The sequence below is a fragment of the Camelus dromedarius genome, chromosome 26, assembly GCF_036321535.1.
Source record: "Camelus dromedarius isolate mCamDro1 chromosome 26, mCamDro1.pat, whole genome shotgun sequence".
Taxonomy (NCBI): Eukaryota; Metazoa; Chordata; class Mammalia; order Artiodactyla; family Camelidae; genus Camelus; species Camelus dromedarius.
Genome location: NC_087461.1, coordinates 15,393,255 through 15,412,413, shown reverse-complemented (window position 1 = coordinate 15,412,413; position 19,159 = coordinate 15,393,255). Strand labels below are relative to the sequence as shown.

Below are 19,159 nucleotides of genomic sequence, written 5' to 3'. Positions count from 1 at the left end.
TTGAGCGATTTTTTTTTTAACTCAAGATACATCATATGTAATTTTTAAAATCAAAATTTTATGTGACTCATTTCCCTCAACTTAAATGAAGCACAACTTAAACAGGTGAAAAAAAATTAAACAAAGCAGAAAAGTAAAAGTCACAAAAAACAGATTAACATGTCCAAAATTCTTACCCAGTGTCTCCCGGAAGGTTATCTTCCAACCTCTTGCTGTTTGAGATGAATCCGTCTTGAACACCAGGAACATCGTATTATTGCTGCTCTTCACGTTTGGTGGAAGCTGAGAACCACAGAACTTGCCAAGAAGGCGATCACTGATGTTAGAACCATCATAAATTGCCAGGTAGTCTTGGGAGCAGAAGGCGGAGGGAACCACATCAAAATCACTGAACCTGTGAAATGAACCTTGTGAATACTGATGTTTTCCGTTTGGATTCCATTAAATTGTAGCTTTAGTTCTTATTTTAAAAAAAAAAAAAAAGACAAGACAAAAGCTAACAGCAGAGCATCTAAGATTCACTTGATAGGAAATATTAGAAATAATATACTATTTTACTGATCAGTTCAAAAGTTTAACCAAAACTTTTTGACTGACTAAAATATGTCAAAAAGTGTGGTAAGTACTGAGACTACAAAGATGAGTAAGATACAGTCCAGGACTTCCAGAATTTACAGTCAAGGACATATAAAGTATATTTGACATTAAGTTTTGACAAGTCAAACTGATATTTATTTATCATTTAGCAACACTTCAATTTTCCAGTCTCCTTAAAAATATGGTGTTTACTCTCTTCCCTTGTTATTTTGTGAGATCCAGTGATACCATTATCCTATTCTTTACAGGAAGGATGCTAACACAATAGAGTAAAAGAAAAACTGATTTTAGAATCATAGCTCCATTCTCGTTCCCACAGTCTGTTTCCTTCTTTTAAAATGGAGTTTATTTTAAGGTTAAGTGCAACAAAATATAAAGACCAGAAGACGGAGAAGATGGCGGAGTAGAAGGACGCTCGCAGGTCACCCTCTCCCACAAATACACCAAGACCCACATCTACAGACCCACTCAGCCAACCAGAGCACCTGTGGAACTCCGACAGAACATCGCCCTCTTCAAAAGATAAAGACGCCAAAAATCTGGTAGGAGAAAAGGAAAAAAGAAAGAACAAAAGGCAAAGCAGCGCGGGACGGGTCCCGCGGGGAGGGAGCGGCAAAGGAGGACTGGCGCTCGCTCGCTGGGTCTCCCCTCTCCAACTGAGAGGCCAGCGGGACGGAGGGGGAGCCGCCCAGGCTCGGATCTGTACAGAGCAGCCCTTGACTAACAGAACTAAGTTAAACGGGCACAGAGCGTCCCCCCGACACCCAGCCTGAGACGCGGGCCGGCAGCCGCAGGCAGGGCCAGGCTGCACAAGCCGGGCGGAGGACGGAAGTGGCTGCACGGAGACAGCCCCGGGGGAACGCAAGGGGCTGCGCGCCGTGGCTGTGGGTGCACAGGGCAGAACAACCTGGGCCCTCCATAAAACAGCAAGGTTGATGTGCTCTCGGGGGAAGGGTGCACACCCCCATCTCTGAAAACCAGCGGAAAGTTTTCGGGGGAAGAGAGGCGGGGCTCAGGCACAGCCGCCATATCCTCCGCGCTGAGCACTCAGGCGGCGGCGGGGGCGAAACCTGCATCCGCACCGAAGGGCTTAGCAGCCTCAAAGGCCAGACTGAGACTGGCCTGCAGCCCGGGGCAGATAAGATCCTTCCATCCTGGTCCCTCAGAGAACTTGTTCCACAAAGACAAACAAGGAGCTGGGTTTTGGCTCGGAGCAGGGACAGGGCTGTCCCTCGGTCTTCCCTGAGCCCACCCGCGGAGCGCCAACCAGGGCGGAGCGCCGACCAACGTGGAGCGCGCAGCCGCACAGAGCAGCGGAGCTACAGGCGGCGGCGCAGGTAGAGCGAGAGCGGCCCCTCGCCTTTCGGGCAGGAACACAGCCCCTGACCGAGGTGCTGGGAGGGGGCACGACCCGCCTTCCTACCTGGCCAGTCTGCAACATCTGACTGCGGCATCCGGAGGGGCAGCGACCCGCCCGCCCACATCAGAGAGCTGCACCTGACCCAGTGTTAGGAGGAGGCGCAATGGGCTTGCTGACAGGTGCTGGGAGCAGCACAGAAGAGGGCGCCAATGGAGGGCCTCTGAAAACAGCAAGCTGAGCTTCCAAAACAGGACGAAGACATAAAGACTTCACATTAAAAGCACACAGACTCCAGGAGAACACCGACAACCCCCCCCCTTTTTTTTTAAATCTGTTTTTACCTGTTCTATTTTCTATTACTCTCTTAATCTTTACTTCTTAATTCATTTCTATTTCTCTTGGGTTTTGATGTCCTGCTATTGATTAGACACAGGTTTCAAATACATCTATTCATCTACCCCCCCCCCCTTTTTTGGTAAAGGTTTCAAAAGGACGTCTCAACCCGATTAATACTCTGCTTTCAACTCACTCTTCTATTATTCATTATACACTGTTTTCAAACCCTCTTTCTCCCTTCTTTTAAAATTCTCTCTCTCTCTTATTTTTTTTTTCTTTTTTCCCTAAGTTCTATTCCTAAATAGGCATCAGATAGATAAAATCCTTAAGGACCAAAGTAAACAACTGATACTCCATAAACCACAGTGCCAAAGAGGTATGAGCAAGATGAAGAAGCAGAAAAACCTTTCCCAATTAAAAGAACAAGAGAAATCCCCTGAAAGAAAGATCAACGAAATAGACATCTATAGCCTACTAGATCAAGATTTCAAAAAAGGAGTGATCAAATTGCTGAAGGAATTAAAAGAGATAGTGTTTAGAGATATAAAATATGTCAAAAATGAAATTGAAGCTATAAAGAAGAGCCAAGTAGAATGGGTAAACTCATTGACAGAGATGAGGAATGATCTAATAGCTGTGCAAAGCCGACTAGATAATGCAGAGGAACGAATTAGTGATCTAGAAGACAGGGCAATAGAAAGCACCCATTCAGAAGAACTACAAGAGAAGCAAATAAAAATTAATGAAAATAGCATAAGGGACCTATGAGATAATATAAAGCGTCCCAATATTCACATAATAGGGGTCCCAGAAGGAGAAGATCAAAGGGGATTGAAAAGGTTTTTGAAGAAATCATGACTGAAAACTTCCCAAACTTAAAGAAGGAAACAGATATCCAAGTACAGGAAGCTCAGAGGGTCCCAAACAGGAAGAACCCAAATAAACCCACACCAAGACATATCATAATCAAGATGGCCAGAGTCAAAGATAAAGAAATGATTCTAAAGGCAGCAAGAGAAAAGCAAAGAGTAAGTTACAAGGGAACCCCCATAAGGCTCTCAGCTGATTTCTCTACACAAACACTACAGGCCAGAAGGGAGTGGCAAGATATATTCAAAGCCCTGAATGAAAAAAAGATGCAGCCTAGGATCCTTTATCCAGCAAGGCTATCCTTGAGGATAGAAGGAGAAATAAAGAGTTTCACAGACAAAAAAAAAAGCTGCAGGAGTTTAGCAACACTAAACCCATGCTAAAAGAAATATTGAAAGGGCTATTCTAAATAGAAAAGCAGCAGGATGCTACAGAAATGAGAAACACACAACTGGAAAGGTGATAACTCATGAATTACAAATAAAGTAAACATGAAATTATAAAAGAAGACATACAAATCACTGAGAGTGGGAGAGGGAGGCAGGGAAATATAGAATATTTTTTTCTTTCTTTTTTAAATTTTTTTAACAGTAGGATGGGTTTGAGATCATGTTACTATCAGTTTAATAAAAACAGTTATAGTAATGGGTTGACAGATTTACAAAAAAGGGTAACCACAAGCCAAAAATTTACAAAGGAGTCACAAAAATTAAATAAAATCCATGATAATACAAAGGAAAATTACCAAACCACAAAAGGAAGAAGAAAGGAACAAAGAGGATATACCAATTCAACTGCAAAGATAAGTTCAAAATGGCAATAAACACACATCTATCATTAATTACTGTAAATGTTAATGGACTAAATGCTCCAGTCAAAAGACACAGAGTGGCAGACTGGATAATAAAGCAAGAACCTTCAATATGCTGCATACAAGAGACCCACTTTAGGGAGAAGGACACATATAGATTGAGAGTGAAAGGATGGAAAAGGATATTCTATGCAAATGGAAAAGCCAAAAAAGCAGGTGTTGCAGTACTGATTTCAGACAAAATAGACTTTAAAACAAAGGCCATAAAGAAAGATAAAGAAGGACATTTTATAATGATTAAAGGAGTGATACAAGATGAGGATATTACACTCGTTAATATATATGCACCCAATATAGGAGCACCTAAGTACATACAAGGATTACTAACAGAGATAAAGGGGGATATTGATGGGAATACAACCATAGTTAGAGATTTTAACACTGCATTAACATCACTAGACAGATCTTCCAGACAGAAAATAAACAAGGCAACAGAGAAATTAAATACTACAATAGAAAAACTAGATTTGGTGGATATTTTCAGAGCATTACACCCCCCAAAAATAGGATATACATTCTTTTCAAGTGCACATGGAACATTTTCCAGGATCGATCATGTACTTGGGCACAAAAGAAACCTCAACAATTTTAAGAAGATAGAAATTATCTCAAGCATCTTTACTGACCACAATGCCATGAAACTGGAAATCAACAACAGAGAAACAAAGGAGAAAAAAAGGAAAGCATGGAGATTAAACAATATGTTATTGAAAAAACAATGGATCAATGAGGAAATCAAAGCTGAAATTAAAAAATACCTTGAGACAAATGATAATGAAAGCACAACCACTCAAAACCTATGGGACACAGCAAAGGCAGTGCTAAGAGGGAAGTTTATAGCGATACAGGCCTTCCTCAAAAAAGAAGAACAATCTCAAATAAACAATTTAACCCACCACCTGAATGAATTAGAAAAAGAAGAACAAAAAGCCCCAAAAAGCAGCAGAAGGAAGGAAATAATAAAGATCAGAGAGGAATTAAATACAATAGAGATTAACAAGACCATAGAAAAAATCAACCAAACCAAAAGCTGGTTTTTTGAAAAAGTAAATAAAATCGACAAGCCTCTGGCCAAACTCACAAAGAAGAAAAAAGAGAGAGCACAAATTAGCAAAATAAGAAAGGAAAATGGAGAAATTACAACAAACAAAATAGAAATACAGAATATCATACGAGAATATTATGAAAAACTATATGGAACCAAACTGGATAACCTAGAGGAGATGGACAAGTTTCTGGAAACATACTGCCCACCAAAACTGAATCAAGAAGAATCTGAACACTTGAACAATCCGATCACTAGAAAGGAAATAGAAATAGCAATTAAAAACCTCCCTACAAATAAAAGTCCAGGACCGGACAGCTTCACCGGGGAATTCTACCAAACATACAAAGAAGAACTCATATCAGTCCTTCTCAAACTCTTCCAGACGATTGAAAAGGAGGGAATACTCCCAAACGCATTCTATGAAGCCACCATCACCCTGATACCAAAACCAGGCAAAGACACTACGAAAAAAGAGAATTATAGGCCAATATCACTGATGAACATAGACGCCAAAATCCTCACCAAAATTTTAGCAAATAGAATCCAACAACACAAAAAAGATTATACATCATGACCAAGTGGGGTTCATCCCAGGGACACAAGGCTGGTTCAACATACGCAAATCAATCAGAGTAATACATCACATCAACAAGAGAAAGGACAAAAACCACATGATCATCTCCATCGATGCAGAAAAAGCATTTGATAAAATTCAACACCCATTTATGATAAAAAACTCTCGCCAAAGTGGGTATAGAGGGAACATATCTCAACATAATAAAAGCTATATATGACAAACCTACAGCCAGCATAGTACTCAACGGTGAAAAACTCAAAAGCTTCCCACTAAAATCTGGGACAAGACAAGGATGCCCACTATCACCACTCCTATTCAACATAGTCCTGGAAGTCCTAGCCACAGCAGTCAGGCAAGAGAAAGAAATAAAAGGGATCCAAATTGGAAAAGAAGAGGTAAAAGTGTCATTATATGCTGATGACATGTTACTATATATAGAAAACCCTAAAAGGTCCACACAAAAGCTACTAGAGCTGATTGAAGAATTCAGCAAGGTAGCAGGTTACAAAATTAACGTTCAAAAATCAGTTGCATTTCTTTACACTAATGATAAATCAACAGAAGAAGAAAGTAAAGAAACAATCCCCTGTAAAATAGCACCCAAAGTAATAAAATATCTGGGAATAAATCTAACCAAGGAGGTGAAAGAATTATACACAGAAGACTATAAACCATTGATGAAGGAAATTAAAGAAGACTTTAAAAAATGGAAAGATATTCCATGCTCTTGGATTGGAAGAATCAATATTGTTAAAATGGTCACACTGCCCAAGGCAATCTACAGATTTAATGCAATCCCTATCCAATTACCCAGGACATATTTCACAGAACTAGAAAAAATCATAATAAAATTCATATGGAACCATCAAAGACCTAGAATTGCCAAAGCATTACTGAAGAGAAAGAAAGAGGCTGGAGGAATAACTCTCCCAGACTTCAGACAATACTATAGAGCTACAGTCATCAAGACAGCATGGTATTGGCACCAAAACAGACATATAGACCAATGGAACAGAATAGAGAGCCCAGAAATGAACCCACAAACTTTTGGTCAACTCATCTTTGACAAAGGAGGCAAGAATATACATTGGAATAAAGACAGTCTCTTCAGCAAATGGTGTTGGGAAAACTGGACAGCAGCATGTAAAACAATGAAGCTAGAACACTCCCTTACACCATATACAAAAATCAACTCAAAATGGATTAAAGACTTAAACATAAGACAAGATACAATAAACCTCCTAGAGGAAAACATAGGCAAAACGTTATCTGACATACATCTCAAAAATTTTCTCCTAGAAGAAATAAAAGCAAGAATAAACAAATGGGACCTAATGAAACTTACAAGCTTCTGCACAGCAAAGGAAACCAGAAATAAAACAAGAAGAAAACCTACGGAATGGGAGAAAATTTTTGCAAGTGAAACTGACAAAGGCTTGATCTCCAGAATATATAAGCAGCTCATACGACTCAATAAGAAAAAAATAAACAACCCAATCCAAAAATGGGCAGAAGACCTAAACAAGTAATTCTCCAAGGAAGACATACAAATGATCAAAAAGCACATGAAAAAATGCTCAATATCACTAATTATCAGAGAAATGCAAATCAAAACTACAATGAGGTATCACCTCACACCAGTCAGAATGGCCGTCATTCAAAAATCCACAAATGACAAATGCTGGAGAGGCTGTGGAGAAAGGGGAACCCTCCTACACTGCTGGTGGGAATGCAGTTTGGTGCAGCCACTATGGAAAACAGTGTGGAGATTCCTCAAAAGACTAGGAATAGACTTACCATATGACCCAGGAATCCCACTCCTGGGCTTGTATCCAGAAGGAAATCTACTTCAGGATGACACCTGCACCCCAATGTTCATAGCAGCACTATTTACAATAGCCAAAACATGGAAACAGCCTAAATGTCCATCAACAGGTGACTGGATAAAGAAGATGTGGTATATTTATACAATGGAATAGTACTCAGCCATAAAAACCGACAACATAATGCCATTTGCAACAACATGGATGTTCCTGGAGAATGTCACTCTAAGTGAAGTAAGCCAGAAAGAGAAAGAAAAATACCATATGAGATCACTCATATGTGGAATCAAAAAAAAAAACAAAAAAAAAAAAACCAGAAATACAAAACAGAAACAGACTCATAGACATAGAATACAAACTTGTGGTTGCCAAGGGGGTAGTGGGTGGGAAGGGACAGACTGGGAGTTCAAAATGTAGAATAGATAAACAAGATTATACTGTATAGCACAGGGAAATATATACAAGATCTTGTGGTAGCACATAGCAAAAAAAAAAATGTGACAATGAATATATATATGTTTATGTATAACTGAAAAATTGTGATCTACACTAGAATTTGACACAATATGGTAAAATGACTATTATTCAATAAAAAATATAAAAAACAAAAAACAAACAAACAAAAAACAAGATATAAAGACCAAACTATGGTATCTGGCATATACTAGATGATCAAAAAAAACAAAAACAAAAACAAAAACAAAAACAACAAAAAACAACAAATGATCATCATTATTGTGATTGTGAAAACCAGGAATATGAAATGTTATTCTTCATAAAAGAAATAAAAAATGTAAGAAATCAATGGTAGAAAAGAATGAACTAAATTCTCTTGAGTCTCACGGAATTACTATAAATTCAGAAATTCACACTTCAGATTGCTGTGGTCTCCACAGCTCTCAGCCTTCATGACATGTGCTAGGACTGCCCTCTTGTACCTCTGGAGATTTGACATGGCCCTGAGACATGCTGTTACCCCAGAAATGTAAGCAGGAGTCATGTGTATTACTTTTGGAAGATGTTTTAAAAACTGCTACTCAATCAGCCACACTGCCTTCTACTGCAGCGCTGAGTGTGGAAGGAAACAGAGAAAGGCATTTCCATCAACCTGGGTGGCCAAGTGACCATGATAGGAGAAGCCTCCCGTCAGGCCACACTCCACACACTCATACAAGTGAGAAATAAACATGTTGAGTTAAGCTACTGTGCCTTGGGCTTGTTTGTTACCATTTAAAACCTATCCTGACAGATACATCTCTGACTTTTCTTTTATGGTCTAACACAGTATTTCAATCCAGGCCCTCTGTTTTGTCACTATTTGTAATTATTCCCAGAGTTCCCAAACAAGCAGGCCTTCCTACATGGCTTTTCTTAAGGATTTTAGGGTAGGTATTTTATAGTTCATTTTTCTTGAACTGCTTAAATTATTTGATATCCTGTCATCATTACTGTAGGGTCTTCCTTCTCAGCTATTTTTTGGTTTTTCTTTCTTTTTTTTTTTTTTTTTTTTTTTGGTATTTTTGCTAGCCTTTGTAAGAAATAACATACAATATAGAATGATTTGAAAATAACTCATGATTAAAGTATTTCTTTTAAGAAGCTTAAGAAAAAATGATACAATATTTTTAAAACAGGTTTTGGTTGGTCAAATGTTTTCAAAATGACAAAAATCAAGATGAAAAATTTCTTAATTTCTTTAACCACATGTAACATCTAACGTTCTTGTAAAAGAAGAGGTTGAACCATAGCTAGTTGGTTTCCAAAAACATTACAGTCAGTTTTACTCTCTATAGACAACACATTTAGTGCCCACAACACAAATCCACAAAGAGGGATCAAGATAAGAGGCCAGCATATTTTGAGAGCCTTGGTAAAAGGATTCATGTTTTATGATTGTCTACAACTTTTGTGGTGCCTAGAATAGTACCTGTTTCATAGAACGTAGGCTCCTAGAACGAATATAGTAAATAATTCTCCAAACATGCTGCTGTGAACTTTGACCGTGGTGAGCCCCAGGGCCCAGGCAGGAAACAAAAAGCATGTATCTAAACATACATGATAGTATGTGCTACAATCCTACCCATGTAAGAACCAAATATTGGGCCACAATAGCAAATGACAGCAACCAGCCCTCAGCTTCCCTTCACAGGCCTCCTGCTCCCGGCCATCCAGCAGTTTTTGTTGGTTCTTTTGTTCCCTGGACTTAAAGGGCTTTTAGGCTTTGGGGCACAGCTTCTTTACAAACAGTCCCAGGTGGGACCTGCAGGTTCTTCAAGGTCCAGCCTGCAGACCACTTATGGTCTGATAAAGGAACCAAATCAGGCTTGATGAGACCTGTTACAGTCCAAGGACCCATGTGACATGGGAGGTCCCCAGAGATCAACTGCAGAGAGTTGATGATTTCGGGGGAGAGAAGGTGATGACAGACATATAGGAGGGAGGAGGGGTCCTAGCCTCTTAAACTTCTATTAAAAAAATGCTGCATTGCCATAAACTACACCAACTTTCAGGGTTTTCTACCACATGCTCTTCATCACTGAAACACAGGAGCTAGAACTAGCTCATCTTAGATGACAGCAATTTTGAACGTTACCACGCAGGAGAACAGGAGGCTGCTTTCCCGTAATCAGTCTTGTTGGAAGGAGGCAGGATCAAGGACGGGTTTTATTGACGATGTAAGACACCTCATGTAACACCAGTTTAGAGGTGTTCCGATACACAAATAAAAATGAATTTCTTAAGTGGTTAGAAAATGTACCCTTTGAGAGAGAGCACAGGGAAGTTCTCAGCACACGGTTTGGGGAGGAAATCTGATATGAATTCTGATTTTGACGGTTCATTAAATAGTGTGTCACTTTGGGAAAGTTATTTGATACTTCTCAGCCTCAGTTTTCTCATCCATAAAGTGAGATTAATAAGATATACCTCCTATGACTGTTCTAAGAATTAAATACAAGAACGGTGGGTGTTTTCATTAACGTTCCTTGGATGCAATAAGTGCCCAGGAAGTGGAAACTGCTTTCTCTGGCCCTCCCCACACCCTCTGATTTCAAGATAGGCTTGTAATGTTACACCCCATTACACAAAATTTCTTTGAAAATGCTGGAAAATCACAACAATTGTTTTTAACTGGTGGAGTGCCTGTTTTTCCCTTGAATCTCTTTTGGCTTGTGTGGAGAGCAGGGGGCCCATTTCCCAGGCTTCCAGGATAGACCATACCATATACTCTCTCCCTTCCTCCAGATTCCCACATACACCATGGATGAGAATCAGTGCTCTGCATCATTAAAGGAGTATCTTTTCTGTAAGTAGAGCTGAAATGACTTTCTTAAGAAGGCAATGGTCCCTCAACGTACTTGAGCTGAATCACTCTGTCATCTCTGACGGTGATGGTGTACACACAGCGCATGTCGTTAGGGTAGTCAGAATAGGAGTAGGAAGGGCTCTTGACGATTCCAGTGGAGAGGTTGAACACGCCGCCACAGGCTGCAACAGGACCGGGGACACGCAGAGAACAATTACGACTCATCACAGAGAAAAAGAATTTTAACATATTACTGACCACTGTACCTTTTTCCCCAAGAGAGATATTAATTATTTATCTTAAAGCAACAGAAGCCTCCCTTTATTGTGTTTACAAATAATTCAGATTTTTCCGCTGAAATAGGGAATAGAATCTTATGATTTTTAAACAAGCGTTGATCAAGCTGTCTACAAAGAATGAAAAGGTCTTGGTAGCTACAAAGGTCTTTGTACAATCTATGACCTGTCTTCTTACTTTGCTTTTGATGTAGAGAATTCGCAAATTGTAACAGTTGAATACATTAATCTTTTCCTTTAGGACTTGTGCTTTTTGCATATTGCTAAAAAATTTTTTCCTCACCAGAAGATCATAAAAATATTCTCTTATATTTTTTCTAAATGTATAAAATATTGCTTTTCACATGAGTAAAGTGTCTTGGGAAAATGAAATATGCATCTGGACAGTGCAGGCCAAAAAGTCACCTTTTGCAATGTACAAACAAAATGAAGAGAGCAGGAACATTCATTCTAACTTAAATTATTACAACAAAACTCCTGCCAAAGCTCATGGAAGAGGGCCTCCCCATTTTTTTTTAAAAAAGAAAATATTTAAGCATTCTTGGACCGTGCACCAAATTAATAATTTTTTCTCTTAAAGTCTCGGCATCTTCAAGTTGGTGATGTGTGAAGCACAATGAAAACACCTTGTGGGAATTGATCAAGAAAAAAAGAAAATCCCAAACTACATCATTCTGGCCACTCACGGGTTATCCTATAGGAAAACTTGAATCCAAAATCCGGGGTGTGTGCATTCGAGTAGAAGTTAAGCAGCACTGGACCAGAGACGGTAACAGGAGACAGGATCTCATCCCCACAGAGCGTCGCCAGAGGCGTAGAAGATAAGTTATAACCCTTAATAATGTGCACGCCGTCATTGTCACAGCTTCCTGTTACGGTGGAGCGAGCTGTACAAAGCATGGGACAACCAGCAGCAACGTAAATAATGATCAGAAGCAACAGAAACAATCAAACACAAACGTCAGGAAGATTCATGCAATTTACATAGAAATTAAAATGAGAATCAACAGCCATTTGGGTAAATGCTGTTTAACCTGGTTTCCTGATGAAAACAATGTTTACCCTAGTTGCAAAACATGCACAGGTATGAGAAAACAGGTTGAACTTCAGAACAGATAAATCCTATTTAGAAACAATGCAGAATTTTCTTCCTTAAAAATTGGCTCCTTTAATTTGGTGATTATAAACTGGGGACAACTGTGCTTCCTAGGGAGATTTGGCAATAACTGAAGACTTTGTTTGCTGTCATGCTGGGGTGTGCTGCTAGCCAGGAGTGGGTAGCGGCCAGGGATGCTGCTAAACATGCTATAACACTCAGGGCGGCCCTTGATCCCCTGCCTTCCCACTACAAAGAAAATCACCCAGCCCGAAATGCCAATCGTTCTGCTGCTGAGAAACCCTGCTGTAACTTGAAGCTTATATGCAGACAAAGGACTCCTACCATCAAGAGGCAACTAGGAATTCCTTAATCTTTATAAAAGAACTGTTATAAATGTTCACACAAACAATATTAACTAGAGTTTCATGACCATAAAATACGTATCATTGTTTTGTTCTCTAATTATAAAACAGATGGACTCCAACCCATTCCAAAGAGAAATACAAAACAGAATAAACAAAAGAATTAAAATCTTTTATTACTACAAATTACCCAGTCATTTTTGTGGGTGAATTATACTATTGAAACATTAATTCGGATCATCTTGAGAACGGTCTTTCGTAATCTAAGTTTTATTAACATAAAATAACATCATGCATTTTATGTGGTTAAATATTCATTTGAAACATTGAATTTAATGCATCTGTCAAATCTGAAAATACAGATGAGCCATGCTATGTTCAGTTAATCTGCTCAATATTTCTATCTTTTCCACTTTTTTATGACTAAAAATACTATTGAAACAAATATTCTCATATATAAATATTTGCAGAAGTTTCTCATTTCATTAAATACATTTTTTAGAAGTTGAGTTACTGGTACTAAGGTGAGATTCTTTTTCAGGCTTATCCAAGTCCTCTGGAAAAGTGTTATTGCCAATTCACATCTCCACAGCACATTAGGTATCTGATGTTTCCTCAATTCTACATTTTCATCACCCTGTAGGGAAACCCTGTGCTCATTAACAGTCACGCCCTATTCCCCTTGCCTCTTGACTGCCCTCCAAGTCCAGGGAACCACTCACCTACTTTTAGTCTTTGTGGATTTGTCTACTCTGGACATTTCACATAAACAGGATCATACATCGGGCCTTTTGTGACTGGATGCTTTTACTTAACATGCTGTTTTTTTGACGTTCATCCATGTTGTAGCACACATCAACATTTCATTCATTCCAAGCTCAATAATATTCCATTGTATGGATAAACCACATTTTGTTTATCCAGTCAGGAGTTGATGGACGTTTGGTTTGTTTCTATCTTTTGGTTATTATGAATGGTGCTGCTAGAGGTGTTCATGTACAAGGATTTGTGTGGATGTATGTTTTCAATCTCTTGGGTAAATAAGTAGGAGCAGAATTGCTGACTTATATGGTAACTCTATGTTTAACGTTTGGAGGACCTATCAGCCAAATAGGCTGCACCATTTTAGCACCATATCAGCAATCAGAACCAGCAAGAGTGTGCTAACTTCCTACATCCTCGTCAACACTTACTATTGTCTGTCTTTTTAATTTAGCCATCCTAGTGAGTATGAAGTGGTAGCCCACTGTGGTTTTGATTTGCGTTTCCCTATGACTAACAATGCTGAGTATCTTTGCATGTGCTCATTGGCCACTTGTGCATCTCTGAAGAAATGTCTATTCAAATCCTTTGCCATTTTTAAACTGGGTTATATGTTTTTTGTTGTTGAGTTGTAAGAGTTCTTTTATATTCTAGATATTAGAATAGTCATAAGCTTTCATTTCTCTTGGGTAAATACCTAGGAGTCGAAAAGCTGGGCCATAAATTAGCTGTATATTTAATTCCATAAGAAGCTGCCAATCAAATTCTTCCAAGTGATTACATCTTCTCATCAAGAATGTATGACGCTTTCAGTCATTCTGCAAGCTTGCCATCATTTGATATTGTCAGTCTTTTTAATTTTATTCACTCTGTTGAGTGTGGAATTGTACATCATGGTATGTAATTTACTTTGTTCTGATGACTAATGATGTGGAATACTTTTCATGTTCTCAATGACAAAAAAAAAACATTTTTTATCTCTTCTAGATGCTAACTTGAACATGTATCTAACACCTACACACACACACACACACACACACAAAGGTACATTTTACCTACTTAAAATTCCCCATTGGAACTGACCAAAACTACATTACATTATATAAACACATAACTATGATATAATGGAGTCTAATATCAGACTGTCTATTTGCTATTAGAATACTCTTCTAAATTAAAGGAACCATGGTATATATTTACTTTATAATTTCAAGTCTCCTGGCACTAGATCTTGGTTCAAGGGTGGGCATGTGACCTAAGCCAATCCAATTAGAGAGCAAACTTCAAGACTCTTGAGATCTGGAATAGACAGTGGTGTGCTGGTAAATGTAACAAGCAACCCTCTGAAGGAAGGAAAAAAGTCCTGATCTGCAGCATTTGCTAATTTCGGTAGTGTAAATACTCCTAGGATAGCCAATTTCAAGCTACTAACATAAGGTAATTAAATGCAGAATTTGGAATAGAGAGCACGGTTGACCCTTGCAAGATGGTACAAGCCATCTCCAGCATGCCACTGGATGGACATCCTCTCTCTTCCTGGATGTGCGTGAGGGGCACACGAGCCCCAGTGTAAGGGCAGCTACCCTCCAGCCAGGAGAGAAGCCAGCCAGCTACACTGGAGTAGCACAGAGTGAGAATAGAAATACATCTGATGACATAACTCAAGTGCTAGACTAAGCAGATATGAGGCCCACTCAACTTTGAGGTCTTCTAGAAGTAAAACCAATGTATTACTCTTTTAGGTTTAAGCCAGGCTGGATTCGGTTTCCTGTTAATTGTGCCATAAAACTCCTAATGGATGCAGTATGGATTATCCTAATCATAATCATGGCTGGTTTTTGTTTTTGTTTTTGTTTTTGTTTTTGTTTTTAATAGAACCCCACCATCCTGAGCACTGCTGATAGATTGACTGATTACTCCGAGGTAGGATGTCAGACCCAATCTTGGCCAACCAGATGTGTTCAAACTGTAACTGAGTAGAAGGGAGTTAATAGTAGGAGCCAAGTATGTTCAACTCGAAAACATCAGCAGTTGCTCTCCTGACTGCGGTAGGAAGCCGGGCTGTAACAAGGGAAAATGAAGTTGACACGCAGAAAGAGAACAGAGGAGAAAAGACAGGGTTCCGAAGGCTTCTTGTTACTGCTTCTGCTTGTTCCAGAAGTCTATTGTTCCCGTTCTTATTTTTATACCTTCCTTTGATGAGATGAGATAACTCACTGTCCTTCCTATAAACTCTATGTCAAAGCAAACTTGAAGACACTCTACCACTTTTAACTGAAAGAATCTTGATGTACACATTTTCTTTTTTACATATGGGTACATCAAAAACCTTCTCCCCTTTCTGGGTATATTATCTTAGAGAAAAATTGGTATTTTTTATCAGAAAATATCTATGCCTTTAAATCTTAAGTCATTTTAGGAACACATTTGGCTTTTTAGCTATGCTTCTATACATCTTGAAGAAATTATGAGGTTATCAATTCAAGATATATTTATTAAATTAACCCCAAAGAATTCCTTCTTTTGAAAGTCTTGGAATAGAAATGCTTCTAATTGGGCATAAATCTACAAGTTAAAAATATGAAAGATTTTACTTCAATGACATTACCATGTAATCAGAAGAAATATAATGTTGGAAAAATAGGACAAAAAAGAAATACATTAAATTCAGACCCATGCTTTAAATACTGCCAAGTTTTGTACAATAATTATAACCTTGTCTTATTAAAAAAAAAAAACAGATTTGTTTGGAAAAAACAAAAGCTCCACTGGAAAATGAAACATTCAATGGGGGTGAGTTTGAGATTCAAAGAATATTATGAACTATAAAAATATCTTTAGCCAGCAATAATATATAAAGTCATAAAAGCAAAATCATAGAATGAAAGGAAATATTGTTGACACTAGATTAAAATCTCAGCTCTACATGGGTCAAATGGCCTGCCTTGGAGATATCCTTTAAGTATTAAAGAGTTAATTTTTCAAATCTTCAATGATATAGACTATTACAATGGTGATTGTATTAGAAAATTATGGAAAGGCTATGAAAGATAAGGGAAAGTGTGTCATACTTGATTATGTTTCAAAACTGAAAGGAACTAGTTCAATTACAGAAAGTTCATTCATGAAATAGCAGTTGTATATCTATACTGAGACATAACCAAAACTCACTAGCTGTTTACAAAAGGCCTGTATTCAACAATAAGGAGGGGCAGAGGAAGTTGAGAGGGGATTATAATATTTTTGTAGATGACAACAGATCATCAAATAACTGAGCAAACCGTTCAAGACAATCTGCTCATTCTTAAAGCCTGGCTCAAAAATTGTGAAATTTATCATATTTGGCAAGTTGCTTAATGATTAAAACATCCTTGTGTCCTTCCCAGTAGTCATTTTTTTAAGGTAGGATGCTCTTCCAAATTCCATCCATAAGAAATCAAGTATTACATAATATCATAATTTTTAAAGTTACCTGAAGTCTAAGAACATATCAAAGTTAGCATTAACAAGGTAATATACAAGGAAATGAGATATAAATATGTCAGCAGACATCAAGTAATTCAACCATGTACATCTTTTTCTCAAGTTCTACATATCACCTCACTGCATTAGCTCAAAGACATCAGTCTGATTCTTCAATGAGAAGACACTTGGTGACAAAGACCACAGACATGAGAAAATAATGATATTAAACACCTTCCCATAATCATAGGGGAACCAATTGAATATATAACCAAAATATACACAAAATTCTCAAGTAGAATACAGTTAAATGCAGCTAGGATGATGGTCTTCTAGGGAGAGAAAAGAATTTAGTCAAGGTTTAAAAAAGGTTCTTCAAGGAGCAAAATGGATATCAAAGTTGAGCTGACCAAGAGGTGGCATTCAATCAGAGAACCTGTCAGGGAGAGCAGTACGTGGAAGCTGAATGATGCTGTCTCCACGGACAAGAGCCCGTGTCAGGGGACAAGGACCTACACTCATTCTTAATACTGTCTTCAGGAAAGGATTTGGGGGATATTTACTATTCAAATCTCTGAGGTGCAAAACAATTCTCCATGACTTGTTTTTCTGACTATTTTCCATCCTTCTGAAAAACCTTAAAATACATTTATTATTTGAAATGGGTAAGGCTCTAGCCAATGTACTGAAATATAATTTTTTTATCCCATTCTTCTGGGCTTTATTACAGAGAGCAATGTTCAGTTCTGGATTTCATCATGATTCCAAGAACTTCGAGAGAACTGAAAGGAAACCAAGGATGAGGAACTCAGCAAATAAACATAAACTTGTGTAATTTAGATTTAGACTGCAATTTTCCTTCAGAGTCACAGATAGAAAGGGAGAGGTGCCAAAGAAGACTAGAAATAGTGAAAAATCCTTTTGGTTGAAATAGTTTCATATTGCAGATAAGATAAAGTCTTTTCAGTAAAACAGCCAAGGGCTCTTGGAAAAGGGATGTGAATCCGGGGGCAGCTCCCAGTAGCCCTGACATTCCTCAATGGAGGAATGGTTTGTGGGAGGGAGAAGAGGGCGGTAGGTTAGACTAAGCTCCATAGAGCGTGAAGGCTGTCTTGAAACACAGGCAAGCAAAGAATCCCACATAACTAAACCGTCTCCTCTGGGGCTTGGCCAATTTGAGGAAAATACCAATAGGAACTATTTCACAAGAATCATTGCCCAATGCTTTCTAACATAATGTATTGTGAAACGGGCCTATGTTCTGATTTCTTGAGAAACAACTGAGAAAGCAAAGCAAAGAAATTGTGAGTAGCTGGATAATGCCACTTAAAAAAAATAACAAAAAACAAACAAAAAAACCCCTTAGATTAAATGGAGGGGAAATGGGAACTAAAACTGCCGAAACTAATTGTCGTGCTTTTTGGTGGAAAAAGGGCAAAAGGAAAAATCTAAAAGTAAAGTTTCTTCTTTTTTTTATTAGGTATAGCCTGTAAACTAGGACTTCTAAGTGAATGAGGGAGAATTCAGGGGGACCTTGAAGGCCGTCTCTAGAGGACAGTAAGCAAAAAGCATCTGCATTGGTCCTCCCCATTTTCTGTGCTAAAGCACTGCTCTCTATCCAATTCTTAATCAAGAGATGCTCCAGATCTGAGAAAAACCGAGTTTACAATTTGTCTAGAGGTAGGATTTTTCTAGTTAAAAATTTGTAAAGCCCTCATTATTACCAAGGTGAGTCAATGTTATTACCTAATTTTAATGATAGGAAAATTAAGGCACTGAAGGCACTGGCTTGCCTTAGGTTATCTCATCTGCTAAGTGTTTTTTCTTTATCTATAAAGTTAAAAAAAAAAAGCCTATAAACTTCCCAACAACTTGGAGGCATCTACTTGTCCACATGAATAGTGAAAACAGAAAAATATACTTTTAGGCTGTTCAATATTTGAGAAAATAAAATAAGTATTCATTTGATAACATCTGATTCCAAAATAAGTCCAAACATTGATGGATTCGCCCTCATGGTCTGTTGTCGGCTTTTGTCTGTTTCTGGTGTTTCATTTTTGACCAAAACAACATTTTGAATTTGTCTAATCTCTATTTTATTTTTCAAGTTTTGGAGACACTGTTAAAAGGGCCAAGAGCCATTTTAGTCTTGAGATAACATTTTTTTAAAAAGTCTTGTAAATGCTCAAATGGAAATGTCTTCCATGACTTTTGATTACTTTCCCTGGAATTTTTACAGTTCAGTAGTGATTATATGGAAAAGAAGAGGAGTCTGTAGCTGGTGGAATGAGTAGTATTGGAAATGTAATAATAAAGAGAAAAAGAAACTTAGGCCAAGACAAAATACCAGAACACACTTTTAGAGCAACTTATTTTAATGGAAAGTAGGTCA

General features: G+C 38.1%; 1 protein-coding gene across 2 annotated transcripts in view; it reads right to left on the bottom strand.

Annotated features, from left to right (window-relative positions):
* Positions 1-19,159, bottom strand: part of CUBN (cubilin) — a 273,783-nt gene that overhangs the window by 38,020 nt on the left and 216,604 nt on the right. For both annotated transcript variants that reach the window (XM_064479416.1, XM_010992039.3), the window contains exons 57-59: positions 11,769-11,969; positions 10,839-10,968; positions 177-394 (exon numbers count right to left, since the gene is read on the bottom strand). In XM_064479416.1, coding sequence (XP_064335486.1) covers positions 177-394; positions 10,839-10,968; positions 11,769-11,969 — 549 coding nt within the window. The remainder of the gene's footprint in view (positions 1-176; positions 395-10,838; positions 10,969-11,768; positions 11,970-19,159) is intronic.